The sequence below is a fragment of the Rhinolophus sinicus genome, chromosome 14, assembly GCF_057876585.1.
Source record: "Rhinolophus sinicus isolate RSI-liver-muscle chromosome 14, RSI-T2T, whole genome shotgun sequence".
Classification (NCBI taxonomy): domain Eukaryota; kingdom Metazoa; phylum Chordata; class Mammalia; order Chiroptera; family Rhinolophidae; genus Rhinolophus; species Rhinolophus sinicus.
In genome coordinates this window covers 11364582-11391880 of record NC_142514.1, presented here as the reverse complement: position 1 = coordinate 11391880, position 27299 = coordinate 11364582, and the positions used below count along the sequence as shown (strand labels likewise).

The following is a 27299-nucleotide window of genomic DNA, read 5'->3' as shown; positions in this document are numbered from 1 at the left end:
CTGCATAGGTCTCTGCCCTGCAGCTGGGAGCGAGAGCAGCTCTATAATTGGTCAACCCCGGCACTGTGCTAGAGAACTGACTCAGCTGGAAGCTGTCAGGAGCACGTATGTGCAGGGGGTGTGGGGTGGTGGGCAGGGTGGCGGCTAGTGGCCGCAGCGCCAGGCTCTGAGGCCTTACTTCTAAAGGGTATATTTCCTGGAAATTGATGGGGCGAATCCTGCAAAGTGCTGAACCAGGGGTTCTCAACACTCTGGTGGTTGCAAAAATGATTGGGGGACTTGTTAAAGTTGCAGATCCTGGGCCTGGCAGGTCTGGAGTGTGATCCACGAACATGGGACCATCCCCAGGTGATTAGGAAGAGCTCCTCGGCTACCTGTGTGTCACCAGCTCCCAGTGGGGGCTCGCCAAGTGTTGAGGGGGAAGAAATGAATGGAGGAGCCCGTGCTGAGCTGAGCTCACCAGCTTCTCCTCATCTCTGAGAAAAGAGCCCTGTCGGTGAGGTTTTGGGGCCACCTCTTACAAGCTCCCTCTCATTCAAGGAGCCCTTTTGGTCCACAAGAAATACTGTACATCTTTTGTCCCACCAAATCCATGGTGCGGGGAGCAGCTGATTCTCTCCAGAGAAACGCGTTTTCACCAGGTTTATGGGTCCCTTTCTCCTTAGTGTGAGGGCAGAGGTTTTGCATGTCCATCTTTCCCGCACTCATAGCTCTCCACGCACGACCCACGTGAAAACAGTATCTCCAGGTGTTTCCTGAGCATCTCGGGCTCTGAGGGGCCGAGATCTGGCCTCCATTGTAAAGATCTTGAGTCATCACGTTTAATTTTCTACAGAGGAATTTTAGTCCCTCTGTCAGGACCATAAAAGAAAACATACAAAAAGGACATGGAGGAGACTAATACCTTTGTTCCACAAAACCCCATGGCTCCTACTATGCGCCACACCCCGATAGATAGCCTGTGGCACAGCCGCAAATAGGGGCAAGAGCTGCTTTATGGGGCTTTCAAGCTGGTGGACTGGAAAGTACAAATGGGGGACAAGGAACATTCACTGATGTCTGGGGGTACTGAGACACGGTCAAATCCTTATGTCCCCCTTGGGCTCTTGCATCACTCCTCTGCTGCTTTTTTCTCAAAGGACAACATAAACGACGATACCATTCTTAGGCACTCTCAGGGACATTGGCCTTCGACATATCCTGGTAGCACCTTCACATTTATAATATTCAATTCAACCATGATGATGAGTGAATGAATGAATGAATGAATGAATGATAGCTTGACCTCATGTACAAAGTGATTATAAAACTTTATTGCAGCTGCTCATAGCACAGCTGAGTCTGCAATGCCAGGACCATCTTGGGATCTTTAGCAGGGACACAGAGGAAGGAAGCAAGCCACTGCTGGGAGGGTGGCCACCCCCTGGGGAGCCAAAATATCCCCAAGAACTTTTGCTTTGCCACACTGCAGGGGACCAGAGCCTCTGGCCAGGAGCTTCCCAAGGGAGAGGATGCTGGGGAAGGGGGGAGGGTGTTGGGCTCAGGGCACCATGTGCCACCACTTGAAGGAGAAGGGCTCCCGGCGCACGTTGGTGCCACAGTGTACCTCCCCATGCTGAAGGTGGTATGAAGTGAAGTCGTCGATGAAGGTGCAGTGGAGGCCCAGCGGCTCCAGCAGGGACCGCACCTTCTCCTCCAGGCAGCAGCGGCCATTGATGATGGGCCCGAAGGGCTTGGGGATGCCCAGGTGCTTCCCCAGCACCAGCATGTTCACCTGCAACGAGGTCAGATCCCAGGTGAGGGGTGGCAGCATGCAGCCTGCATCACTACCCAAGTGCCCCCTTCTTCTGACCTTTGGAAATAACAGCCCCACTTCACAGATGAGGAAACTGAGGCCCACACAGGTAAAGTGGGCTCCGTAAGGCCACCAAGCTCATCTAGGACTTACACCCAAGTCTGTCAGACTCCAGGTCCATCCCCACCAGCCACCTCCTTGCAAACTCTATTACTTAATTGAGCTCAACTCAAATGCAACACTCCCTGTGTGAATCCTCAAACTCTAGCAATTAGTCACTCCTGTATGTTCCCATAGCTCCCAGTACAGTGCCTGACACATCGTAGACTCTTAATAAATATCTGCTGAATGGATGAATAAGTGACGACCACTTCTGTAGTATTTTCCATATATTATGACTTATGCAAATGACTGTTTCCTCCATTATTTTGGGAGATGGCCTGGTGAGATGCAAGGACCAGGATTTTGGCTCCAGGCCAATGTGGGTTTGAATCCCAGCTCTGCTCTTCAATAGCTGTGTGAACTTAGGCAAGCCACTTCACCCCTCTGAGCCTCTTCAGCACAATGAGCCCAACTCATTTCCATTGCTATGACAATTAGATAAGAACACATATGTCAGGAGTCATTGAAGGGCCATGTCGTCTGTCACCACACAGACACAGCCCACGCTGAGTGCCCTGCACTCTTGATTTCTCTGCCTGTTCCATGCCCACATCTCCACCCCCACCTCCCACGGTGGGCTCCCGGGAGAGTCATGCCTGTGTGCAGGCTCTGTCCAGGGGCTTTGAACAGTGAAGACAGTGTTAGCCCTGAGTGAAGGTGATGGCTGCATTTGAGACGCTTCATCTCCCTGCCATGGGCATCAGCTTTCTCTCCTGAGCTGGGAAACCTCGCTGGGTTAAATGGGAAAGCAACAAATGTTTGGGGCCAAGAATTTTATTCAGGGGGCGAGTGGACACTGCCCCCTCCTGCCTTGTTTTGGCTAAGAAATGCTTTATTCTAAAGAAAATTTTTTCCAGAACTTCAGTGTGTAAAACATAAAAATCCGATCCACTGAATTTGAGGCACTGCCTGGGAACCCCAGGGCCCCAGGGAACACAATTTGAAGACCACCGAGCTCTTCGCTGAACTATAACCCCCAGCTCCAGCAGGAGGGGGTGGCCGAGAGGCCACAGTAAAACTGGGTGAAGTTTCTGCCTAGCCCTTGGGTATTCTTTGAAGAGACAGAGGACCAGGGCAGAGGAATGATATTAATAACAACGCAAGCAACAACTTAAAATGGTGCTTGGGGTCACAGTTAAACGTTCTCGACAAAGTGGGGTCCCCCTCAAGTCCACCATTCATACAGGTGAATCTCACTCAGCCCCCCAGGGCCAGCCTCACCTCCTCAGAGAGGCCTTCCTGGACCATCCAATCTGAAAAGGTGCCCCACCTTTATTCCCTTCACGGTGCTTAACTCAATCGGAGAGCGCCTTGTGCGGTGCTTGTTCCCCCCACTCCACTACTACCTCATCCCCTACTGGGAAGCCTACAGCAGGCAGTGCAGCCTATGGGTTAGAGCATGCGCTTTGCAGATGATCCCCTGGCTCTGAAGCCCACCTCTTGCCAGCTGTGTGTTCTTGTGACAGAGACTTCCCCTCTCTGTCCCTCCTCTGTCAATTGGGGGTGGTGATCATCTCTGACTCCCAGGCTGCCTGTGAGATGCCCACAGCGGTTCTGTAAGCCCGGTGGGGCTGTGCAAACCCCAAGTGGATGAGGAGGAGACAACCAAGCTTTCTGGACCTGCACCCAGAGCCCAGCTGGCCTCTCTGATTCAGGCCACTGGCAAAGGTGGGCCAACCTCCAAAGGCCACTTCCTCACCATGTTTGGGAAAAAGGCTTCAGCCTTGAGAGTCCCTGGGAAGTCCCAATGGAGCCTGAAGAGCTGGGGGATATCCACGATGTCCCTCTCTGTCAGGCCCAGCTCCCGCTTCAGCAGCTCCCGGTTCCAGTCGATGCAGCTCTGGGGGACGGGCAAGGGAAGGGCTTGACCAGGCAGCCAACACAGGCGGGGTGGGGACTGCCAGGGGGAGGAGCCGGGGCAGGGTCAGGAAGGAGTGATGGACACCTCCTTTTCTTCCCACCTCCTCCCATTCTGTCCCTCTTTCCAGTCACTCTGTATCACTCCAGTGTGTGGCCTCTCTCCTGCCTCTGCCCCCGTTTCTGCGCGTTTCGCCTCTTTCCCTGACTCCAGCTTTCCCGTGGATCACCGTGTGTGTATTTCCGTAGTGGTGACTGAGCTCTCCACCCTTCTCACATCACACACATTTACCCAAATCCCAGGGCTGTTCACCACGGAGCCGGCAGAGCCCCAGGAGGCCTCTGCCTTGTGCCTCTAACCTCAGGGAAGGGGGTGGGGGGTGGAGGGTGGGTGTGTCAGCTCCTCCAGGGCTGGTACCTCCACATATGAGTTATGTTCTCGCAATTTCTTGTTTGACAGAATGTCCTTTATTTTCAGCTGTTTTTTGTCTGTCATGAAGAAAAAGAAAAAAAATGCAGATGAATTCAGAGGTCTGTTTCCCTCTTCCCAGAAGGTACAGTGGGGACTCCGTTTTCCCATCTATAAAATGGGGGCAGCAATGATTCCTAACCCACAAGTTTGTTACGAACATCTGAGAGGCCAATGTCTCAAATATAATATTTTATCAGGGGAAGTTCTCATTAAAAGTGTTGCTCTCACTCCTTTAAAGTCTCTTATCTCCAAAGGAATCTCATTTTATTGGGGTAAACAGAGGCCAGACGACTGCCCAGTGCCACACGATATACTGCAGATATTAGGTGAAAACTCTCAGCCATGGAGACTTCTCAACCTCTGATCCTGGCCGCTGTCTGAGCACTTTACTGAAAAAAAATAATGTTTCATTCTGTGCTCCAGCTAGACTGAACTTTTTTCCAGGTCCTTAAACACACCTTGCTTCTTCCTGCCTCTGAGCCTTTGCATTCACTGTTCCCTCTGGAATATCTCTTTTCCTCTCCTCACATTGCCCACTTGCCTGGCCAACTCCTGTTCGTCTCTCATGCTCCTGTTTGGTCTTTGCCTTCCTTGATCTCCTCCCAAACTCCCCCACCTCCATTTCAAACCCTCCCACCCCCCAGATTCCCTGTGTTGTAGTTGTGTTCTTGACTCACTTCCCCTGGACTGTGAGGCTTGAGGGCAGGGAGCTATTCGGCCCAATTCATGCAGCATCCCCAGAACCACAGTAAGTGCTCAAAAGATATCTGTTGCCTGAATGATTCCATGTGGCAATAGAAGACCACATGAAGGCAGAGAGGAAGGTGACCAGATGGAAGAACAAGGCATGGTCAACTTACTCTTGACCCCTTTGAAAAGCAGAGCCTCCCCGTGGCCCTCTTTCAGCTTCTCCTGGAACAGTTTGTAGCAGGACCTGGGGCTGGCCAGCAGCAGCCGGAAGCCCTGGAGGCAGAAACACGGGAGTCAGAGGACAGCTTTGCCCATGGGGCTCCCAAGGAGGAGGGCTCTCGGGGAGTATGGGCTTGGACCCAGGCTGGCATGCCCCCTCCCTCCATGCGCCCCCCTCCTGGTGGGGAGGGAAAAATAGTGTCGGGCGTGTATGCCCCGTCAGTCCTCCCAGGCAGAGGGCAGAGCTGTGCTTAGGAACACAAGAAAGAGGCGTGTGGCTTCCTCCAGGCAGCTCCCCAGACTGTACCTTCTTATGCACCGGAACGAAGCTCAGGAACTCATCCACGTGGCCCACAGACAGCCAGTCGGAGTAGAGTTTCACAGGGGCCTGCACCTGCTGTGCGGTGAGGAAGTCCTGCAAGGCCTGGTGCATCTCTTGGCTCTTAGCGCTGCCCACACAGGATGAAAGGAGTGTTATGGGAGGGGGTGGGGGGGTCAACAAAGAGGTCTCTGTGGCACTGGAGTCTTGGCAAAGTGGTTAGGGATCTCCTTTAGAAAGGGAATCAGGAGCCTGGGTTGCTTTATTATATCCCATAACATTTGAGGAACTTAAGAATTGTCATCCCAGTTCTATTGGGGAAACTGAGCCATGGAATCAGTAAGGTAAGTAGGACAAGAGCTTAGCCTCAGATTTTGGATGCTGTTAATATTCTGTTTCTTGATCTGAGAGCTGGTTACTCAGATGTCCTCAATTTATGAAATGTATTTACATACATAAAAGTGTACACATTATATGTATAACATAAGATTAAAAATAAATTTATTAAACAAATTTAAAAAAAAAAAGAGCTTAGCCTCAGAAAGCACTGCCTGTTGACTCAGCCTAGACGCTGGTGTTGTGAGTAAAGACGGGGTTTGGAGTTGGTCCTACCTGAGGCTGTGCTCTCTTGTTAGCTGATGTTTCTTCACCTTTCTGAGTTTCAGTTTCCTCCAAGGTCCTTTGCGATCTAGCCTTTGCTCTTCCTCTTGCTCAATCTGCTTAAGTCACTCTGGCCTTCTTGAACCCAACTAAGCTCATTCCTGCCTCAGGGCCTTTGCACATGCTCTTTCATCTGCCAGGAACCCTCTACCCCAGGTCTCCACACAGCCATGGCCTTTTTGTCATCAGGCGTCAGCTCACAAGCCCCCTCCCCAGGGAGGCTTTCCCTGGTCACCCCGTCTAACATAGTTCCCCCTCCTCCTCTGCCTCTCTCGTTTGTTTTCCTCACTATTTGAAATAATCTTATTTGTTCACTTTTCTAGGATGTGTCTCCCCCATGAGGATAGCGGCAGGGACTTAACTTTCGTGTTCATGGCTGCATTCCTTCCCTCCTGCTCCCATAGTGCCTGCTACATAGTGAGTGCTCAGCAAATATTCACTGACCCAAAGAGTGTAAGTGGCACAGCTGGAAGTTGATCTTGGGTCTGTTGGGATCCGAAGCCCGTATTCCTTGCCCTGTACTTTGATTCCTCTCACATGCCCTGAAGTTTGTTGAGGCCTCGTAGGTTGGGAGCAAGTAGGGAAGGCTTCCGCTCTGCCCTCTGCTTTTCCATAGCTTCGGGGTCCAGTACATCTCTCTCTCTGCCCCTCCCATCCTCACCTGGGGAAACAGCTGTTCCCAATGAGAATCCTGCCCAGCGGGTATTTCTTCTTCCCGACTGTGACTGGGGGGCTCACTTCCAGGTTTCCAAAGGAGTCAAGGCTGGTAATGTTCCCTTTTTGGGGCCCTCGAGTCACGTAGCCAAAATCTGGACCCTGAGATGGGAGAAGCACATGTCAACAGTTGGAGAACTTAGGCTCTGAGTGAAGAGAGGGTGGGGTCCAAGTTTAAAGATTAATTTGGCCACAGGGAGGAATTCGGCAACCGTCAGCAGCTGGTACATAGCAGGTACCGTTATTATTTGCAGAATGTTGAAGGCATGCTGAACCAGGTGGCAAGAAAAGGCACTAGCATTTGTTGAGTCCCTAATGCATGCTAGCTGCTTTATAAACCTTAATTTGGGCAATACTAACAAATCCACAAATAACACTTGTATATTCATTTTGCAGAGAAATCACTAAGCTCAGTGTGGTATATGGCTTCATCAGGTCCCACAGCAAGTTTGTGGAAGGACTAAGATTTGAATGATCTCTACAGCGACCTTTCTTGGTCCACACCCTGACCTGGGGCTGGAATGAGCTTTGCCCAATGGTTGTGGCTGTGACTGTGACATCTCCCCATGAATCTTGGTGAGAAGACCGGGTAGGTGAGACATTTCTCTCAGCCTCTGGATGAGTTCCCTACTGATGCTGTACCAATTCTAGTGGCTTAAAACAACCACATTTATTTTCTCACAGTTTTGGAGGTCAGGAGTCTGAAATCAACTTCCCTGGGCTAAAATCAAGGTGTGGCCGGGCTGGTTCCTTCTGGAGGCTCTGAGGGGGAGAATCCATTTCCTGGCCTTTTTCAGCTTCTTGTGGCCACCTGGGCTGGTGGCTTCTTCCTCCATCTTCAAAGTGCTTCACTCCAGCCTCTGTTTCCATCATCACGTCTTCTCCTACCCTGACCCTCGTTCCTCCCTCTTATAAGGAGCGTTATGATTACACAGGACCCACCCAGATAATCCAAAACAATCTCCCCATCTCAAGAGCCCTAATTTAATCACATCTGCAAAGTCCCTTCAGCATCAGCTTCTGGGATTAGGATGTGGGCAGATTTGAGGGGCCATCATTCAGTCTACTGCAGCAGCTCTTGCTTTCTACAAATCAATGGTCTATACCCCGGGGCTTCATGGGGGCCATGGACCCCCTGAAAGCGGATTCCAAATTGTGAGCTTCGGTGCGTTTTTTCTGAGAAGGTAAGTCTCAAGGTGGTCTGTGACTCCGCTAATTTAAAAACCATCATTTCCAAGTCCTGTCCTCCCTTTCTAAGGCCCCTCCCAACCTGACTTCCACTCTCACCGTGCCATTGAGGTTGCTCTCATCTTCCTGATGACACACTAAACCCAATGGACAACATCCAGGCCTCCTCTTCCCCTCCCGCCCCCATTCTTCCCACAGTCCTTCCCATGTCATGGGATGGTGCCTGCCTCTCACAAAGGTCACAGCCTGATGTCACCTTTGCCCTCTCTCTCTGTCTCTCGCAGCGGTCAGGAAATCCTGTTGGCTCTGCCCTCAAAATAGACCCGGAATCTGGCACTGCTCACCCCTCCCCCACTCTGCATCTGGGGTTACTGTACCAGCCTCCTCTCCACACTCCCTGCTCCTGCCCTTGGCCCCTGCTGTCCGTTGTCAACACGCAGCCAGAGGTTCCCTTTGACAACATCAATCAGATCGTAACCTCCCTTGGCTCAAGCCCCTGCGATGATCGCCCACTGTCTCAGATGCTAGACCCATGGCCAACAAGCCCACACCATCTGCCCCTCACCACACCCCCTCCCCACCACCTCTGACTGCCTCTCCTGCTTGCTCGCTCTGCTCCACTCTTTCTGGCCTCCTTGCTGTTCCCTGAAGACCGTTCCTGCCTAGAGTGTCAGCTCCGTGAGGTGGGGTGGGGGTCTTGGTGTTGCTCACTGATGCATTCCAAGTGCCTACAACAGGGCCAGGCACAGAGTATGTGCTCAGAGTGTTTGATGAATGAACGACAGATTCATCCAAATCTCTGCCCTGCCTGTTGCCACCAGAGGGATCAGTTCCCTAGGCTGCAGGCTTGGGTTTCTGCAGGCAAATGAAGGGGTGTCCATTGTCTGCAGAAGTGCCCCCCCTCCCCAAGAGTGGGGCATGCAGGATGCTCCCAGGGGCTCCTTGCTACAGCTTCCGGCACAGACTTAGGTGTTGCCGTTTTGGTTCTCCTCCACTCTTTCTGGTTTGTCAAACATTAAAGTCCCAGAGTGGAGCAAATCCCTCCTTAACACCTGCTAACCTCCCATTTAACAACCGAGACCAAAACCGTGGCTCAGGGGTTTTGCTGTCATTTGTTTCAAGCTGATATTCTTTAGTTTTCATTCTGTATAACTTCACGGTTGCCTCCTATTTACGGTAAGTGGTACTGGCTTTCCATTTACAGCTGTGGTATTCAATTCACTGAGATTGTCTTACAGGAAGGACACCCAGTGTGTGTCACTCTGCGTGCTCAGTGCCCGCTATACAGGGATGGGCACCACGACCTTGGGCCCCACCTTCCTGGTACTTACAGTCTGCAGAGAGGCAGACCATGAAAAGTAAATGACAAGTCGGTGATTTATAACACAACACTTGGGAAGAAACCAACAGGGAGCTGTAGTTGAGAAGGTCATGGCCTGGGGTGGGTGTCCTTCAGTGTCCTTCAGTGCCAAGGCCTCACGGAGGAGGGCACTGAAGCTCGGAGCTCAAGGCTGAGAAGCAGCCAGACATGTGAACTGGGAAGAGCATTGCAGGCAGAGGGAATGGCATATGCAAAGGCCATTTGAGGTGAGTGCACGTTGGGCACATTTAAAGAACAGGGAGGAGGCCGGTGGGGCTGGAGCCAGATAAGGGACAGGGAAAGTGGCCCACAATGAGGTTGGAGAAGCACGGGGTGGTGTTGCCTGGTGATGAGTTTCACTTTTATTCCAACTCCTTTCCTGACTGATTTGAGTTGGAATGCCACAGACGTGTTCGGCTAAGAGGCCATAGTAGCCTGACTCCATCCAAGGCTATCTGTGGGAAAGGTGAGGGCACCTGTGCTGAGGTGTCTATGTGTCTGTCCATCTGTCTGGCAGGACTGCGGAGGTTTGGCTTGTGACATCAGAAAATCTAGCCTTTGGTCACACTTAGAATATCAAAGTAGGAGAGGAGGCCCCTGAACAGAGTAGGACGGAAAGCAGGAAAAGGGCCTAAGTCTCAGCACACCTGCCTAATTCATCCCATTGCTCCGAAACCAGCTTAACCTCATTTTGTGGCAGACAGGTACTGTGAACTCACCACAATCTCTGCACCGGCCCCACTCAGCCCAGGAGAGTGAGCGAGATTCCAACAAGTTAAACTCAGGTTTCCTCACAAAGCCTCCCGTGTGGGCAGGGCCGCCTCCCGTATGGGCAGGGCCGCCTCCCCTCCCTTGAGGTGCAGGGTGCTCCTTGGAAAGACATTCATCACAGCAAGTGTGGGGGCAAAGCCCCAGAAAGTAGTTTACAGGCTCTCGGCCTCACGTGGAGGGGTGCTGGCTCGGGTAGTAGATGGCCATCAGCTGTGGCTAATTGGCCGTCAGCTGTAGCCATTGAGCCATTGGCCACTAATATAACTGCTGCGGCTACGGAGGAGAGTGGAGGAGAGTCGTCGGTCGGTTGCAGAGAAAACGGACAGCAGGTCACACGTCCAGTGAACCCAGCCTCCAGTGAGACCGTAGTGGTATGACTCCCCTACCTATGGCTCCGTGGGTGTTCCTTTTTGGCCTCACCATGTCCTGCGTTCTTATGTGGGGAGCGGGACCAGAGACCCTGCAGGCCTCCCTGCACGACAGCAACCCTTGCACCCCACACTCTTTCATCCATTTTTCCTGGGCACCTGGAGTCGAGGGGCTGCCAGGGCTCAGAGTGCAGGCCTGGGTTCTTCCTGGGAAAGCATGGAGCCCGACTGGCCTGGTTTGAATTCCAACTTCTCCCTTCTCTTTTTGTGTGACCTTCAGAAAGCTACTTCACCTCTCTGAACCTCCGTTTCTTTATCTATAAAATGGGCCGAGTGATAGCAGCTACATCAAAGGTTGTCAGACAAATTAAATGAATCAGTGCATGTAAAGGATTTAGCCCTGTGACTGACAGAATGCGTGCTCGGTAAATGTAACTATTTATGCTGAGTTTGCAGGAATGTGCCAGGCTAGTCAAGCATGACTTAACAATAAGTCACCCCCACCCATCCCCCAAACACGTAGAGCCTTTGGCTGATAAAGTCACATCTAGGAAATGACCACTCTGATCCTGAACTTCCCCCCGCCCCCATATCCCAGACAGAGCCCTCCCTGAAGGCCAAACCCCACCCAAAGGCCAGAGGCTGCAGCTGAACATTGGGGAAGGTTCCGGGGACCCAGCCCCACCCTAACCTTGCAGGAAGAACAAGGATTCTTGTTCAGAATTCTTGTTCAGTGGAACAAGAATGCCCAAGCCTGACCTACATCTTTGGAGGGTTATCTAGGGGACCAGGTGAGCACGGCTGGAAAGGGTTTTGGAAAATGAAGAGCCAGATCTCATCACGGTTACAACAAAAATAACACGGCCCACATGCGTGAGCGCTGCTTGAGGAGGAATTGTACCTGAAGGAGCTGGGACGCTCAGCTGAGGGGAGGGGAGGGTGTGGGGAGACAGGCAGTGAGGAAGGAGGCCTCAAAGCAAGGGGGTTGCAGCCGCTGGTGCCCTCACCAGCACCTACCAGCAGGTGTTTGATGGGGAAGTCCTTCAGTCCTCTGTTCCTGGGAGAGTCAAAGACAACTGGCAGCGTCTTGTGTGGGGCTTGGATGTAGCCAATCTCTATTTCATCCTGGGCAGACAGAATGGAAGGAAGGCTGGTACACATGCTACCTGGGTCTTAGTATCCTGCACAGAGATGGGGGCTGTGGAACCATCCACACTCTCTCCCCTTGTGGCAAAGGGCACATTTGTATGGGATGCTGGACCCCAGAGGAGGGGCTCTCAGAAAGCAGAGCTTATTGTCTTGTGTTTGCACAAACGTGTTCTGAAATCCTACAGGGCCCTTCACTCCCACTCCTGGTGAGGCCCGGGGCCAGGTGCTGGGAACCCATGGTGAGCGAGCTTCCGGGTTTGTCCTCCAAGTGAGAGATCCATGGAGCTGTGCACTTACCACCCCATGTTAGGAGGTGATGGGAGGACGGGAGGAACACAGAGGAGGGGGCCCATGTGGCTGGGACGTCAGACAAGACTTGTGAAGGGAGCAGTGCTGAGCCAAGGCCTGGAGGGCAGGAGTAGAAGTGACCTGCCCTAAAGGGGAGCAGGTTAGACCCCAGCCTAGCTTGTGGGGCAGCGTGGAGTAGGGTGGGGGTAGGCTCAGAAATGAATCTGGTGCCAATCCTGCCTGTATTCCAGCCGGCAGTGGTGATATTGGACATAAATCACCATATGAAATTGCCATTCTTGTAGGTTAAAATGGTGGCATATCAGCCATTTCATATCGTTCAACCTGATTTAACACAGAGGGAGTGACTAGAAAGAGAGAGAGGGTGTTATTTGGGGGCTTAGAAGAAAGAGGGACGGATTCCTGCTGGAGGGATTGGGGAAATTTCCAGAGGGAGAGCTTTAGAGCTGGGATCGGACAGGTGTGATTTGGAAGTGGGGGGTGAGAATGGGGAGAGCTGTCAGAGAGAAGGAACAGCATGGTCTGGGGTATGGAGGCAGAAGCAGGGTAAGTGGCATGAAAGGGCAGAGTCCCGAGGCAAAGCAAGGGTGTAGCAAGGAAGTTTGGCTCGACCCACAAACTGTCCACTGGCACTGCCCAGTGGCAGGCACTGAGCTGAATGAGACCAGGCTCTGGCCTCACGGAGTTCGTGGCACAATTGGGGAGCCTGGCAGGGAACCAGATGGTGATACAGTGTGGCCGGCGCTGTGGCAGGCGGGCACCGGCAGAGGGAGCTGAGCAGGTTGGGAGGGCCCTGGAGGCAGGCTGAGGCGGAGGAGACGGGAGTCATGGAAAGTGCTGTGGCCTGGTCCAGTGGCAGAGCACAGAGGCTGGCTTGGAGGAAGGGCCACTGAAGGGACCAGCTGAGCTCCAGCTCCCTGACCTTGGAATCACTTCCAGAGGTTGTCTGAGAGTTTTTAAAGCAGGTAGGTGGCTTTCACCCCGGTGACCATGGTGGACATGCAGGAGCCCGCTGTGACTGTCAGTTGAGTCACTTGCCTGAGTCCCCTCATGCAAGGACCCTCAGCGGCTCTTAACTCCCTGCCCGTCCAAAGAAGAGTGGCCAGTACGGCCCTAGGCGGAGCCCGCTGGAGCTGGGTCCCCAGCTGCCCTTGAGCTCAGGGACATTCCTCTGTGCGCTCCAGCCCACCCACCCACAGGAACACAGACCTGCATCCACTGGTCCTCTTTGTTCTCCTCCAGGGGGCAGACAGTCAGCTTGCACTTGGCTTTCTTGGTCAGAGCAGTCAATGACGTCACAAAGTCCTCATTTTCAGATACCCTGGAAAGAGCAGAAAAGAAGCTCCTTACTGTTCTGAAGTCAGTGGCCAGGGGCCTTGACCTGGCTCTGAGGGGGCAAGCTGGGTCCCTCAGGGTGGGGCAGGAGCTGAGGTCTGGCCGGAGTCAGGGAGGCGCACAGTGTGTGTGCAGGAGATACTTGTGGCCTGAATGGAGATGCCTGGCTCATCCTGTCTCTCTGTTCTTAGCAAGCATTATCTCCTTGGACCCTCATGACCATCCATGAGAAGAACTAGCGGGTAGTCCCTTCCACCGAGGAGAAGACAGAGTGGGGCAGTCCATGCTTAGTTGTGCCATTTAGGGACAGCACTGGGATTAGAACCCAGGCCTCTCTGGCTTCCAGCCTGTGTCCTGACCACCAGGTTACATGCTCACCCCTTCTGCCCCAGAAGCAATCAGAAGAGGAGAGAGGAGGGACCCCCTGAGGCCCCTGCATATTTAACAGTGGCTCTTAGACTGCAGGCTGGATGCCAAGGCTCTTCAGAGCAGCTTGCCAAAAATGCAGGTAAGCCCATCCCCAGAGACAAGACCCTGCAGTTCAGAGGTTGGCCAGGAAGTTGTATTTTAAATGAGTTTCTAGGGGTTTCTGGTGCAGAGGGTCCAAGGGCCACACTCTGAGAAACTCTGGAAGCCTGGCTCATGGACTGAGGGATTTCATCTTGCAGGTCTAGCAAATTCTATAGGCCCCAAAGCAGGAGGAGTTAAAGCAGACATCAACTCTCATCAGGGCAGGACAGCCATAACAAAAACGGCAACAGTAATTTCCCGGCCTTTTAATGGTTCCAAAACAAGCCACAAGCCCTCAGTCAGTCATAGTAGAGATTGCAACTTTCCCCCCATTCACACAGCAAGTGCATGATGGGCCTATGGCCAGAACGCTGGGCTCCTGGGTCCTGGTCTCCTCCTCCTGGGTTCCTCCTGGGCCCCTTCTCCTGGTGTGTCTGTGCGCTGCCCCCCACCCCCACCCCCCCAGCGCTCCTCACCTGCACACATACACCTCCTTTGCAGGCTGAGTGTTGGGGGTCATGATCCAGGGGGCTACACGAAAAACCACACTGTCTTGGAACACCAGGGCCTTGGGGAGTTCCTGCAGGGAGAGGGGCAGGGGAGAGGCTGTTACAGCAGCCAGGGCCCAACACCTACCTCGCCTCCCCTGCTGGGCTCTGCACCCACTCCTCCCCTCGCTGCCTGGAAGCCCAAGGTCCCCTTCTGCTGCCATCTTTGCCTACCGGCTTGGATGCGTCCAGCAGGGAGATGGTGAGGGAAATGAGGCCTGGGAAGGTGGCATCCGGGAAAGCAAGGCCCTCCACGTAAAAGTCTGTGCTATGCTGGCCGCCTGGGAGCTCCAGGAGGTAAGAAGGTAGCTGGGGTCCCAGGATCATCTTGTATTCAGAGGACTTCTTTTTCCCTAGGAGACAGCAGGGAAGGCTCAGGTCTGCGCCTCGGCCTCTGAAGACCGTTCTTCTCCCAGGTGCTGAGATGCCTTCCCAGGGCCACCACATGTCATCCCCCTGAGGGCCCCTTACTGTTACATCTGGGTGGAGCCTCCCCTTAGGAAAAAAACGGACTAAAGCCTCAACTGGGACATTGCACTTCCGCCCACTGAGGGTCCAGGAATGAAGTAACCAGGGTGCCTGAGCCACTCCCCACTTTATAGGAAGTCCAATGTACATTAGGGTTCATTTATCCTGGTTCATCGTTCGTTCATTCATTTGTTCATTTATTTCTGAGCACTTGTTCTCAGCTGATCCCTGGGGAGACCAGGGAGACAGTCCCGTCCTGGTTTCCAGGGAGCGCACAGGCTTCTGGATGAGTAGGGAGGAGCAAAGACAGTCAAAATCACAGATGGTAATAAGTGTTGTGATGGAGGGAAGCCCAGGGGGCCAGGGAAGGCTTCCTGGAAGAGGGGATGTCTCAGCAGAGCAAGGAGTGGATTTATTGTAAGTCAGAACAAGTTGTAAGTCAGAACAAGTTGTGCTTCTGCACAAAACCATCAGGGGGCCCCCCATCTCCTTCAAGCTAGAAGCCAGAGGCACTTCATGCCTCCCTCACCTGGCTCCTGCCCCTCTGCCCTTTCTTCTCCACCCTCACCACCACCTTAACCCTTGCACACTGCACTCTAGATGCACTGCCCTCGCTGCGTTCTTCCAGCTCACAGGGCCTGTGCACTTGCAGTTCCCTCTGCCGGGAATGCCCTTCCCCTGGGAGTCTGTGCGACTGTTCCCACACCTCCCTCTGCTCAAATGGTACCTTATGGGGACACCTTCCCGGACCACCCTCTCTGCACACCCCCTGACTCCACGCCTCAGCCTGTTGCATTCTTCGTCCCCTTCCCTGTTGCATTCTTCGATGTAGCATTTAACGCCATCTGATACATTAAGTGCTTTACTTAGTTATTTTACATGTCATCTCTCCCAACCCACTGAGACAAAAGCGGCATGAGGGTAGGGACTTTGTTATGGTCTTTGCTCTCTGCCCTGTGCCTGGAACTGAGCCTGGCACTGTGACACGTGCTCGTGAGCTGCTGAAAGCTGCTGATGGCTTTGATTAGCAGAATGTTGGAGAACAAATGATAACATAACATAGGCAGTCAGCTTGGATTCAAAAGTCTCCTGAAACAAGAGTTTTGTGTGTGTGTGTGTGTGTGTGTGAGAGAGAGAGAGAGAGAAAGAAAGAGAGAGAGACAAAAAATGATCACAGTCTTTGGGAGGAAAGTTATTTCCTTCTCAGGGCTCACCAGCTCCAGACATCATCTTGTTAGTTGGTTTGCATTTTGTTTGTGTGCCCTTTCCAGGAGGTAGTGGGCAGAGATGTTGTCCGTCTTGCTCACTGCCCTATCCTCAGTTCCTGAAACCTGGCACATAGTAGGTGCTCAGGAATTATTCTCCAAAGGGGGTGTGAAGAGTCTGTGCCCATACGGGGGCAGGAAGGGAACACTGAAATGACAGCCAAGGACAACTCACGCCAGGCTTGAAACACTCTGACTTTGTCCATCTCAGACTTGGCCACGTGGAGTACCAGCTCATGCTTGGTGAAGAAATCCGTGGGGGTCTTCGTGCTCAGGGTCACCAGGGACATGTCCTGCAGTTCTGGAACGGGAAGGTATGGCCTGAGACACAGGCCCCTGTCCCCTCTACCAGGCCACCCTTTACCATGTCGCCTGGTTTTATTTTCTTTATGCTCTTTGCAGTATTTAAAAGATGTTTTTCATTTTGGAATTAAAGCTAATCAAGTTTATGACCTTCTCCCACTAGGATGAGCTTAGGATATAAGCTCAGCAGAGCGGGGACCTCATTTATCTTGTTCATTGCTCTGTCCCCAGCGCCTAGGACCTAGAAAACCTAAAACAATGAGTAGCACATAGCAGGTGCTTGGTAACTATTTGTGGAATGAATGAGTGGAAAGGTTTCTCCCCTGGGCCTAAGCGGGAAGTGAAGTTTGTGAACCAACTACAGTAACGGCTGACAAAGGTGTGGGAAGAGCCAAGCTGGACAATAGTCACAGGGTTATAATCATCATGGGGGTTAAAAGCACTGGAGTTGGCGGGGTCTGAACCCTGGATATGGGTGGGCTCGGGGGAGTTATTTCAGGTCTTGGTGCCCCTGTTTCCTCATCAGTAAACAGGGCTAAGAGTAGTGCCCATGCAGAGGGAAGAGTGAGGTCATCAGTATAAAGTGTTTATTACATGCCTGGCAGCCTGGGAGTGCTCACAAAGGGTACTGGCCATGTGATTATTACTATGTGCCTGGCACTGTGTAGAGGCTGTCCCCTGGCATCAGGCTAGGCCAACAGCATGCAACGTCAAAATACATCTGTATCTATGCTATTCTAGCAACTCCCCAAGAAGGCCACAGCCGCTGTGCCGGCTGGCCAGACTCACCCACTTAGTGCCCTCATCCAGGGCAGGTGGCAATGTCTTCCACCTTGGCCACACCTCAGAGGTATGCCAGCAGAGATCCTGCCCCCAGCACCATCCTTGGGACCTTAAATCAGCCCTGGTGTTGGGATGCCCGGGTTCAAATCCTGAGCCTGTGACTTGCTAGCTGTGTGACCTCGAGCAAATTGCTTAACTTCCCCATGCCTCAATTTCCCCATCTGTCAAGTGGGGTTGAGGACAGTACATACTTCTGAGCCTTGTGTTGAAGGATCGAATGAACCAGTAATTCTGAAGTGGTCAGAGCAGGGCCCAGCATATGGCAGGGGCTCGAGGTTGCTCTGACATGAGTTTGGGGCAGTACTCAGGTTTCCATTTTGAATTATTTCGGGCCGCAGGTTTGACCCAAGAGCAGAAGTTTGGGTTGGGCAGAGGGCCAGGACATGGAATGGGGCCTGGAGGAGGCACTGGGACGCAGTGTTGGTCCCAGTTCTTTTTTGGCTGCTGTGTGGCCTTGGGCGGGTCACTCGCCCTCTCAGGACCCTTGTCTATTCCTTCTACACAATGGCTACACTAACAAGAACATGCTTCCAATAACCCTGATTTCTGAGGGCAGTTACAAGGCTCAGGACCAAGAGCTTTATAAAAAGACAAGCTCTCTTCCCATTAGCTCTTGGGGGTCTTTACCTTCTCTGTTAAACACTTTGTCATCCAGGCAGTCCATAGTGGTAGATTTGCGATTGTCTTTGTCACAGTTCACCAGCAGGATGGCGCCTTGCCCACGAGGGCCCCAGGTCCAGGTCCTCTGTGGACATCCAGTGGAGATGAGGCTCACTTAGGAACCTGGACGTGTCCCCCCAACTCCTGGGAAAGCGTGGCCACCTGTCCCTAGCCTCGTGCCCTTTATACATCTTGCTCCCACATCAAGTAATTCTTTGGTTCCGAGAGTGGATTTTTGCCTGCCCCAAAAGTCGTAAGCAAATTCACCGAAAATGCAATTTATCCACTTAAAAAAAGGAGCATTTTAACAGCTTTAAAACACTGTTGGACTGGCAAACCAAACAGATAGGTATTTGTGCCAAGATTCTAATCTAAAGAGTTACTCGTATGTGAACTCTTAATTACTCCCTCACTAAAGTATAGGTGCTATTCTTAGCAGCCAGTTACTGTTTGTCCCAAGATTAAAGCAAATTATGCAGCCCCTCCCGATGGGGCTGCAATAGTGATGACGTCTTCTCTTTGTAAGAGAGCATTCGCCCTCTGGGAATGACTGTTTGGGGTGGGACATATGACAGATTCCACTCTCAGAGTTGTAATTCTTTCTCCCGACTTTGGATTGACCCAACAAAGGGACCATAATCTTTTGACAGGTCATCTCCTCCTAAAGTGCACACAGCATAAAATTGTGCAGGCATATTTGGGGGGGTCTCTGGGAATCCCTGAGGTTTATCCATGGACCCCAGTTAAAACTACTTATCACCTACACCCCTCATCACCTACCTTTCTATAACATGCATTCCTTGCCCCCACCTGGCTCCTTCCTCACTCTGCCCCCTGCCATTTCTTCCTTTCTCTCTTACCGTGTTTTCCTGAAAATAAGACCTAACCAGAAAATAAGCCCTTGCCTGATTTTTCAGGATGACATCCTCTGAACATAAGCCCTAATGTGTCTTTTGGAGCAAAAATTAATATAAGACCTGGTCTTATTTTAGGGGAAACACGGTATTCACCCACATGAGCAGATTCATGGGAATGTCTCCCACCACTCGCAGGGGATTTTTGTGCCAGAGTCGAGACCCGCCTGCAAACTTTCTCTCTGTTCTGTATTAACTGGGTGACTGCATTTTCCAACAGGGCACCACATTCTCTGAAATCACAACCAGTGAAAATCTAGTTTTGTAAAAGTGGGAAATACATAAACCAAAATGGTAACGGTGATTTTAATTTCCTTCTTTTTCTACTTCTTCCTAAATTGTGTCTTACAGTTAAAGACATGGTACGTGAGACAGACTGCCATTCATCCCATCACCACTAGGGGATGCCAGAGGAGAATCCAGAGGAGTCACAGGGAGAACGTTGGGTGTCAGTCAAGGTTGAACAGTACCTGGTCCTTCCTGGCTTTGCTTGGCTTCTCTTTGCCATTGCGGGTGATGTCCGCGCTCAAGGAGATTTCTGAAATCCCACCAAGTAAGAGGAGAGAACAGGTAAGGGTACAGGGTGGGGGCACTCAGCCTGACCCCAATGGACAATCCTTTCCTCAGGATACTCTCTGCACCAAGGCTTCTCTCCCTCCCCTTCAGAGGAGACACAGGTTCAAAGACACCGCTGCGTCCCCCAAGAAGAAGTCTGAAATTCCAACAGTAGAGCTGGAATTTATTCTTATTCTCCTTTTGGGGGTGGGGTGCACCACAGCTGTGATGCCAACCAGACCCTACATGTTTAGCCACCCTCACGGGTTTCAAAAAGAATTCCCAGTCACCCCAAATGGGATGTTTGGTGTGAAATTCCTGTGAGAATACCTTGACAGGCTCTCAAAGACCTCTGGTCCCAACTCCAGTCCCCAGTGACCTTGGGGTGGAGGACAATGGTTATTCCAGCCCCACCTGGCTCTTCATTATGTGTGCTGTGACTGCACGGGGGACAAATCATAGCCCCAAACATACCCCACTCTGTCCAAATGGCATGGCTGAGAAAGCATGTTTGTAAACCCTTCCACCCTCATCGGAACATATGACTACACTGTCATTCTGATGACATAGATCTGTGTGCCCACCGTGTAATACAGTGACCCTGTGAGCTGACAGCAAGACTGACCCGGATGACTTTTTCAACATATCCACATCCGGGTATTTGTGTTGGACCAGAGAGCATAGCACTTAGTGACCAAGACTTCCTGGCTCCTTTACTAACCAGCTGTGTGACTTTGGGCAAGTCTGTTTACCTTTGGTGTCTCAGTCTCCTTATCTGTAAAATGGGATAATGATTATGTCAATTTCACTGGATTGTTGTGAGGTTTAACTGTGATATCTAAGCACAGTGCCTGGCATACAGTTACTGCTATATTATTATTATTCATTTATTTATTATTAAAATGTGTATTAATGGAATAAATGTGTATTAATGAATACAATCCATTAATGAAATGAAACATGAAGGTTTTGCATGCTGTTCATATATTTAATGCACATTTCAATAATAATAAGATCATGATATTGTTCCAGATGAGGTCACGTTAAAAATGTACTTTATTGAAAAAAGAATAGTAAATAAATGTGAGTCTAGGTAGATCATTGATATGGCAAAAATGGTGAAGAAGGGATGTAAATAATGGAATTTGGAAAACACTAATCTACTATTATATAAGACAGTGTCATCATCTACTTTTTCTTATAAATAGTTGATGTGTCAAAAAGGTCTAGAGACTCATATATTGAAAATCCGTGTACCACTTCCTAAGCTGAGAAACAAAATATTGGCATGGAATTGAAGCCCCCAGCAAACACCCTCTCTCCCCAGTTGTATTTCTTTGTGGTTCACCGACTAGGGAGGGAAAATTTATGAACAACCAGATATGTGACTGGCTAGAAATTGTCCTTTTTCTCTGTTCAGTCTAAAGTAAACTCCAGAGTGTGGTTTCTCCTGGAGAGATGTCTTGCAGGGTTGTGTGTATGGGGCGGGGGAGAGGGAGGGCGCTCCAGGACCCCGGTTATCACTTACCCACCCCAGTGATGTAGAGTAGGGCTTGTACTGGATTGGTCTTGGGTCCGTAGTATGAAATCCGAACCTATAGGAGGGCAGAAAACCACTAACGATTTATTTTAATCATTCAACAAACTGTTATGTGCCAGCTCAGGGCAGGATGCTTCAGAGGCAAAGATGGGCAAGAAGTGGTCTCAGCGTCTAACTGCCTGGCTGTGGCCTTCAAAGCCCTCACCACCATCTGTAATTGTTTACCTGTATAGTATCGGATGCCCTCATCCCTCATCCATAGGTTGTAAGCTCCATCAGGGCAGCAACCTCGCCTGCTTTGTTCATTTCTGTATCTCGAGTGTCTGGCAGTGCTTGGCATATAGTAGGTGATTATTAAACATTTGCTGAATAAATGAATTTAATCAAAACCCTGGCCTCCATAAAACTTTGGCATCCCTATATTGTCTGTAAGGATGCTATGGCTGGGACAAGCCATTGTGAGCTTTTGCAGAAAGGAAGCTCTGTCAGGGCTGGGGCTGTGGGTCAATGTAGAACAGACTGAATAGCTGAGCTGCTGAGACCTGTTGGCCCCCACACACACATCCCACACCACTGCTGCCACACTTACCTTCTGGTCGCCTGTGCTAGAGCTGGCAGCTGTCATCCTCAGGCTCACCTCCAGCCCAGGGTCCAGGGGCCACTTGGAGGAACCTGTGGGATTCTTCTTGACTGGAGGGCTGTGGGCAACATCCACAACCACCCCTGGGGAGGCATTGATGTCAAAGGACGTGCAGCCCTGTGGGGCAGAGCTGTGGAAGACACAGATGGGGAGCACAGAGAGACACAGTGTGGCACGGCCTGGCCCACCACTGCTCCCCGAGCATTACTCCTTTTCCCAAAAAGTGTCAAAACCAGAGCAATCAGTCTGACCCTGACCATGGCAGTAAATACTGTGAGGTGGTCTGGAGGTCGTGAGAAACAGAAAGCCTCACGATTTTAATATAATATAAGACTGGGTCTTATGTAATATAATATACTATAACACCGGGTATAATATAATATAATATAATATAATATAATATAATATAATATAATATAATATAATATAATATAATATATAATATAAAAGACTAGGTCTTATACAATATAATATAAGACCGGGTCTTATATTAATTTTTGCTCCAAAAGACGCATTAGACCTGATGGTCCAGCTAGGTCTTATTTTCGGGGAAACACGGTAGAAAATACCCTAAACTTGTATGCACCTAATAACATAGCCTCAATATATATAAAGTAAACTTTAATAGAAAATATGGGGAGAAGTTGACAAATCAACCATCATGGTTAAAGATTTCAACTCTTCTTTCTCAATGAAGCAGACAAAAAAATTTACAACACAATTAAGCTTGAATTACTGGATATAGATAGAATTATGTGTCCCGCAACTAGTGAATATACATTTTTCCAAGCAAAGTGCACATGGATCACTAAAAAAAAATTTAACCATGTAATTGGTCATAAAACAAGTTTCAACAAATGTTAAAGGATAGGTAACATATAGTACATAGTACAGGTGGCGTACTCTTTGTTCACAATCTAAGGAGTTCTTAATCCAATCCAGCCCCAAAGACCCATCTCAAAGGGACCCCCACCAACCAATCCTTTCCCCATCACTCCAATCAAGAGGGATTTCTTTCTCCAAATGAGGTTTCCTCTGTGTGTAGGCAGAATAATGGCCCCTCAGAGATGAGTACACACTAATCCCCCAAACCTGTCATACGTGTATATTACCTTACATGGAAAAAGGGACTTGCAAATATGAGTAAGTTAAGGAACTTGAGATGGGAGATTATCCTGGATTATCTGGGTGGGTCCAATGTAACCACAGGGTCCTTTCAAGAGGGAGGCAGAAGGGTCAGAATCAGAGAAAATGATGATGGAAGCAGAGGCCAGAATGATGCAACTGCTGGAATGGGCCACAAGCCAAGCAATGCAGGCGACCTCTAGAAACTGCAAAAGGCAAGGAATGGATTCTCTCCTAGAACCTCCAGAAAGAAACACAGCCCTGCTTTCACCTTCATTTCAGCTCCGTGAATTTTAGCCCAGTAAGACCCATTTTTGAACTTTTGATCTCCAGAACTGTAAGATAACACCTTTGTGTTATTCTTTTTTTCAGTTTTATTGAGATTTAGCATTTGTGTTATTTTAAGCAACTAAGTCTGTGGTAATGTCTCACAGCAGCAATAGGAAACTGATACTCCTTCCCTTCCTGTACTTCTTTCACAGAGCTTCTTTCATTCTACCTTAGCTAAAACCCTGCTCTCTCAAGAGATGGGATGGCTGGGTTCCAGAAAGGTGGCAGGTCATCAAAAAACACTGGAACTAAAATCAATTTCCTCATAAGAAATAAGAAAAAGCAAGTGACAGGATTTCATAGATTAAAAAAAAAAGCCATGGCAATTTTTGCCTTATCATTTGGATATGAATAGCTAAAGGTGAAAATACTATAAAAAGGCTTTTTCACATCTCAAACAGAGAAAGTCCCTGGGAATCAAGCCAAAACATTAGCTCATAACCAGTAGGCGTATTTTTCTCTTCTTTCTCTGTTCAGGAATTTGGCATTTGGAATGTTGTCGCCTCAGTGACATTTTAGGCTTGGCACCTTCTCCTGTCCAGACGGTGGTGCCCAGGTTGTCTTGATTTTCACTAAGGTGAAGCCAGCTGCATGTGCCTCCATTTTCACAATCGTCCTACAGGTGGGGTGTTGTAATTCCTATTTTACAGATGAGGAAACTGAGGCTCAGAGGGGCACAAGTCCAAGTCACAGGACTGATGATGGCAGGTCCTGGTCCATGTGGAACCCAGCCTGATGTCGTTTCCAACACATCATGACTACTCCTTTCTCTGTATCCACCTCGCCTTGCTGTGCTAAGGGTTTACAACGTGTAAACATTTATAAATATCACATTGTGCCCATCTGAGGACTGCAACCAGGGGTTCTCTAAGTCTGGTGCTCAGAACAGCAGCAAAATCTCCCGGGAATTTGTCAGAAATGCAGATTCTTGGGCCCACCCAGTCCTGCTGAATTGGAAATTCTAGGAGCAGGGCCCAGTAGACTGGGTTTTCACACATCCTCTAACAATTCTGATGCAAACTCAAGTGTGAGAACCGCTATTGTAAAAGATGCTAAGACAGGTTTGTTGAATGACCCCGAATTTGACTGGAATCTGAGGGAATTGTAAAATGATGCACAGGGCAGAACAAATGTTACACCCATGGTAGTGCACTGTTATTGCTATTTTCTTATGAGGAAAAGCCACAGAAGTCGGTGCCAGAGTGAATAGACTTGCTCGACTGGAGGAGAGGACCGCCCAGGTTTCTCATGTGAGGCGCTAAGACGCAATGAGGCTGGAAGGCAGATGGACACCTAGGCTCGCTCTGCCCTGAGTGGCTTCCTGCCCGGGGCAGGGAGAAGAATGCAGACAGGTGGGTCTGCCACCTGCCAGGGCTTTACAGCCACGGTCTCCAGGCTTCACAGCCACCTTTCTGCCAGATGGGAAAACTGAGGTGCAGAGAGGTGAGGCCCAGCTGGGAAGTGGCACCACTGGGATTTGACTCTAGGGACTTTCATACATATATGGGCCTTTCCACTGCGTGGTGGCGGCACCCATGTGTGTTATTACAAGACAATCTGGAGCTGACTCTCCTTGTAACTGCCGATGGCCTCTGTAGAGGCAGCACTGAGATCTTGGCCCGAGACGAGTGACATTATTCCTCCAACTTCTGCATCCAACATTTCCTTACCAATGACTAGCAGTTGGGCGACGCTTAGTGTCTGCCACACTCTCATGTTCAGTGGCACATGCCGTCCTTACAGGAAATGGGGACCACTCTGCCGGACACTTGGCCTGCATTTTATAATTTCATCCTTACCAAAACCCAGCAGGGTGGGTGTTAATTTTCCCATTTTACAGATGGGTAAACTGTGGAGACACTAACAGATTTCTCCATGCTCCCCCCGTCACACTGAGTGGTCTCCTGTTCAGAAGGAGACCCTAGAAGAAAGAGGAGAAGCCCATGGCTGGCAGCTTCAGAATACCCACCGTCTTCTGTGGTTGGCAACTTCTAGACACTCCCACACCATTCTAGGCCTTTTCTAAGCCCTATGGAAGCTGCATGATCTCCACCAACCAGGCAGCAGTGACTAGCGAGGCCATCCCCTCAGCATTTGGAGGTAGGGTGTGCTGTGGAGACAGGTGGACTTAGGATCAGATGGTCCTGAGTTCAAATCTCCTGGATTTGCCACCTTTGATTTGTGTGACCTTGGGTAGGTGGTTTCACCTCTCGAAGCCTCAGTTTACTCATCTCTAAAATGGGCATGATGATAATGTTGACCTTGCAGAGTTCCTGTGAGGATTAGAAATCGTGACAGAAGGTCCTGGCACATAGTAGCTGGGGTCACGATACCACCCTGACCACAGCCACAAGCATCACAGAAGGCTCTGGATAGGTTTCCATGTTCATCTCAGGTCAGTGGAATTTTGTTTGAATATAACCAATGTACTTCCCACTATAGGAAAAGTACTTTACAAACACAGAATGAAAACTACAAGCAGAGCTTGTAAGAGCAGATCTGGAATAGGAGTCCGCACCCTTGTGGTCTGTTCCTGCCACTATGACCTTGTCTTTCTAACCCTGGGGGCTCTGAGACCAGTGACAGAGGGCACAGCCTGAGCAAGGGTGTGGAGGCATGATGTGCTGGGAGGGGGTTGAGGAGGCCATGCTGCTGAGCAGGGCGTACCAATCCCAGATTGTGTTCTAGAAGGAGAATTCAGGCCACAGCGAGGGTGGTGGCTGTTCAGGAGATGGGCCAAAGGCACTGGCTGGGGACTGCTATGAAAGGCAGGTTAGAGGTGACAGGACAGGCTGGTCCAGGGACGGAGGAGGATTTCGGAACCAGGCTGCAGGGGTTTGAATCCTGGCTCCCTCACCTACTAGCTGTGTGGTTTCGGGTGCGTTACTCAATTGTCTCAGAGCCTCAGCTTCTCCTTCTGTAAAATGGGAATAACAGTAAAGGCTGTTGAAAGAGTTATGTGTAGGAAGTGTGATGTAAATGTCAGCCATTATTATGTGAGATCTTAGGGGGTTGAATGGCAGGGCTCAATGTCTCACTGAGGGAGAGGCCCTCAGATGACATTAGGTCCGCTCTCTCTTTCCTTTACTCCTCACCCTCTCAGTGTCCTGCCTCCCCTCTATGTCCTGGGAAGACACCCAGACATTTACTGCTGTTCTCCCGCTGCCTGGTTCAGGCAACGAGTGACACTTTTAAGGAGATGTCCCAGACTTTCCTGTGGGTGCTATTCTTGGACCACAGATGCCCAGCCTGGGATGGAGGAAGCCAGGGGCTGCCAGCACTGTTACTAACAAACAACAATGATGCCAACCATGGGCACCTGTTGAGAGCATTCCTGGCCCATCTCGTTTCACACAGGGCTTGGCTCATAGCAGGTATTCAATTGGTATTTGTTGAATGAATGAATGAATGAATGAATGAATGAATGAATGAATGAATGAATGAATGAACAAGTACCAGGGATATGCCCAGCACTGTGCTAAGTACTTAACAAACATTTACATGGTTTTTCTCATTTCTTTAACCTCCCTATGAAGTGAGTATTAATCCCATTTCACAGATGACGAAACTGAAGGTCAGTTACCCAAAGCTGCCCAGATAGCTAAGAGCAGGCCAGGTTTCCACCTCAGCCTTTCCGGTGTCAGAGCCTGTCTCATTACACCCACACCGTTATGCCCCCACAGAGGGAGGCTTACCTGAGACGTGTGGGGTCACAAACTGCATCATGAACCAGGTATATGGGTTGTGAAGCCCAGGGTCTAGCCTTGCTTCCAAGGCACACTTGCTGTGAAATCTTAGGCAAGCCACCGACCCTCTCTGAGCTTCCATTGCCTCAATAATGGAAGGAGATGGTTCTGTTTGCCCTGTAATAATTTATTTGCGATGAGGCCCTGGAGAATCCCCACTGGTACATGGCAAAGAATCTATTGTCCTGAGTCCTGGAATGTCTTGGGGCTGCTCAGGTCTTATGTCTCCAGCTGGTAGCCGCCATAGAGGCTGGAGCCTGAAGCCTGAGCCACCACACGTCTTGTGCCATCAGAACTTGTTCACCCAGCATGACTGGACCTGCCCCCTTCCCCTGAGACGTCCCCACTCACCGGTAGACATCCAGTTGAGTACTGGTGCCCAGCACACACACGGCGTAGGTGGGCTGCTCTGGGGCCACATGGATCACTGTCCCCTGAGCCATCGTCCGGCCAGCTCGTCCCTGCAGCTGCAGGAAGTCCCTGG

The 27299-nt window shown here is 50.4% G+C and overlaps 1 protein-coding gene across 1 annotated transcript; it reads right to left on the bottom strand.

Annotated features, from left to right (window-relative positions):
- Window positions 1–1291: 1291 nt before the first annotated feature.
- Window positions 1292–27299, bottom strand: PADI4 (peptidyl arginine deiminase 4). Its single transcript, XM_088790231.1, has 16 exons — window positions 27167–27299; window positions 21564–21744; window positions 20963–21029; window positions 19350–19417; window positions 17933–18050; window positions 16335–16460; window positions 14601–14779; window positions 14355–14458; window positions 13243–13354; window positions 11593–11700; window positions 6836–6990; window positions 5503–5644; window positions 5147–5249; window positions 4233–4303; window positions 3657–3797; window positions 1292–1774 (listed from the first exon to the last, which is right to left on the bottom strand). Exons 1-16 carry the CDS (start codon window positions 27256–27258, stop codon window positions 1541–1543), a joined length of 2001 nt encoding a protein of 666 aa, XP_088646357.1. The 5' UTR covers window positions 27259–27299; the 3' UTR covers window positions 1292–1540.

Bases quoted from the DNA above. Each gene is read 5' to 3' on its own strand.
- PADI4 (XM_088790231.1), bottom strand. From the start codon at position 27,258: ATGGCTCAGGGGACAGTGATCCATGTGGCCCCAGAGCAGCCCACCTAC. The intron at 19,418-20,962 runs GTAAGTGATAAC...GTGGGATTTCAG, and splicing joins ACTCTACATCACTGGGGTGG to AAATCTCCTTGAGCGCGGAC. The intron at 11,701-13,242 runs GTCTGTGTTCCT...CTGTCTGCCCAG, and splicing joins AAGAGGACCAGTGGATGCAG to GATGAAATAGAGATTGGCTA.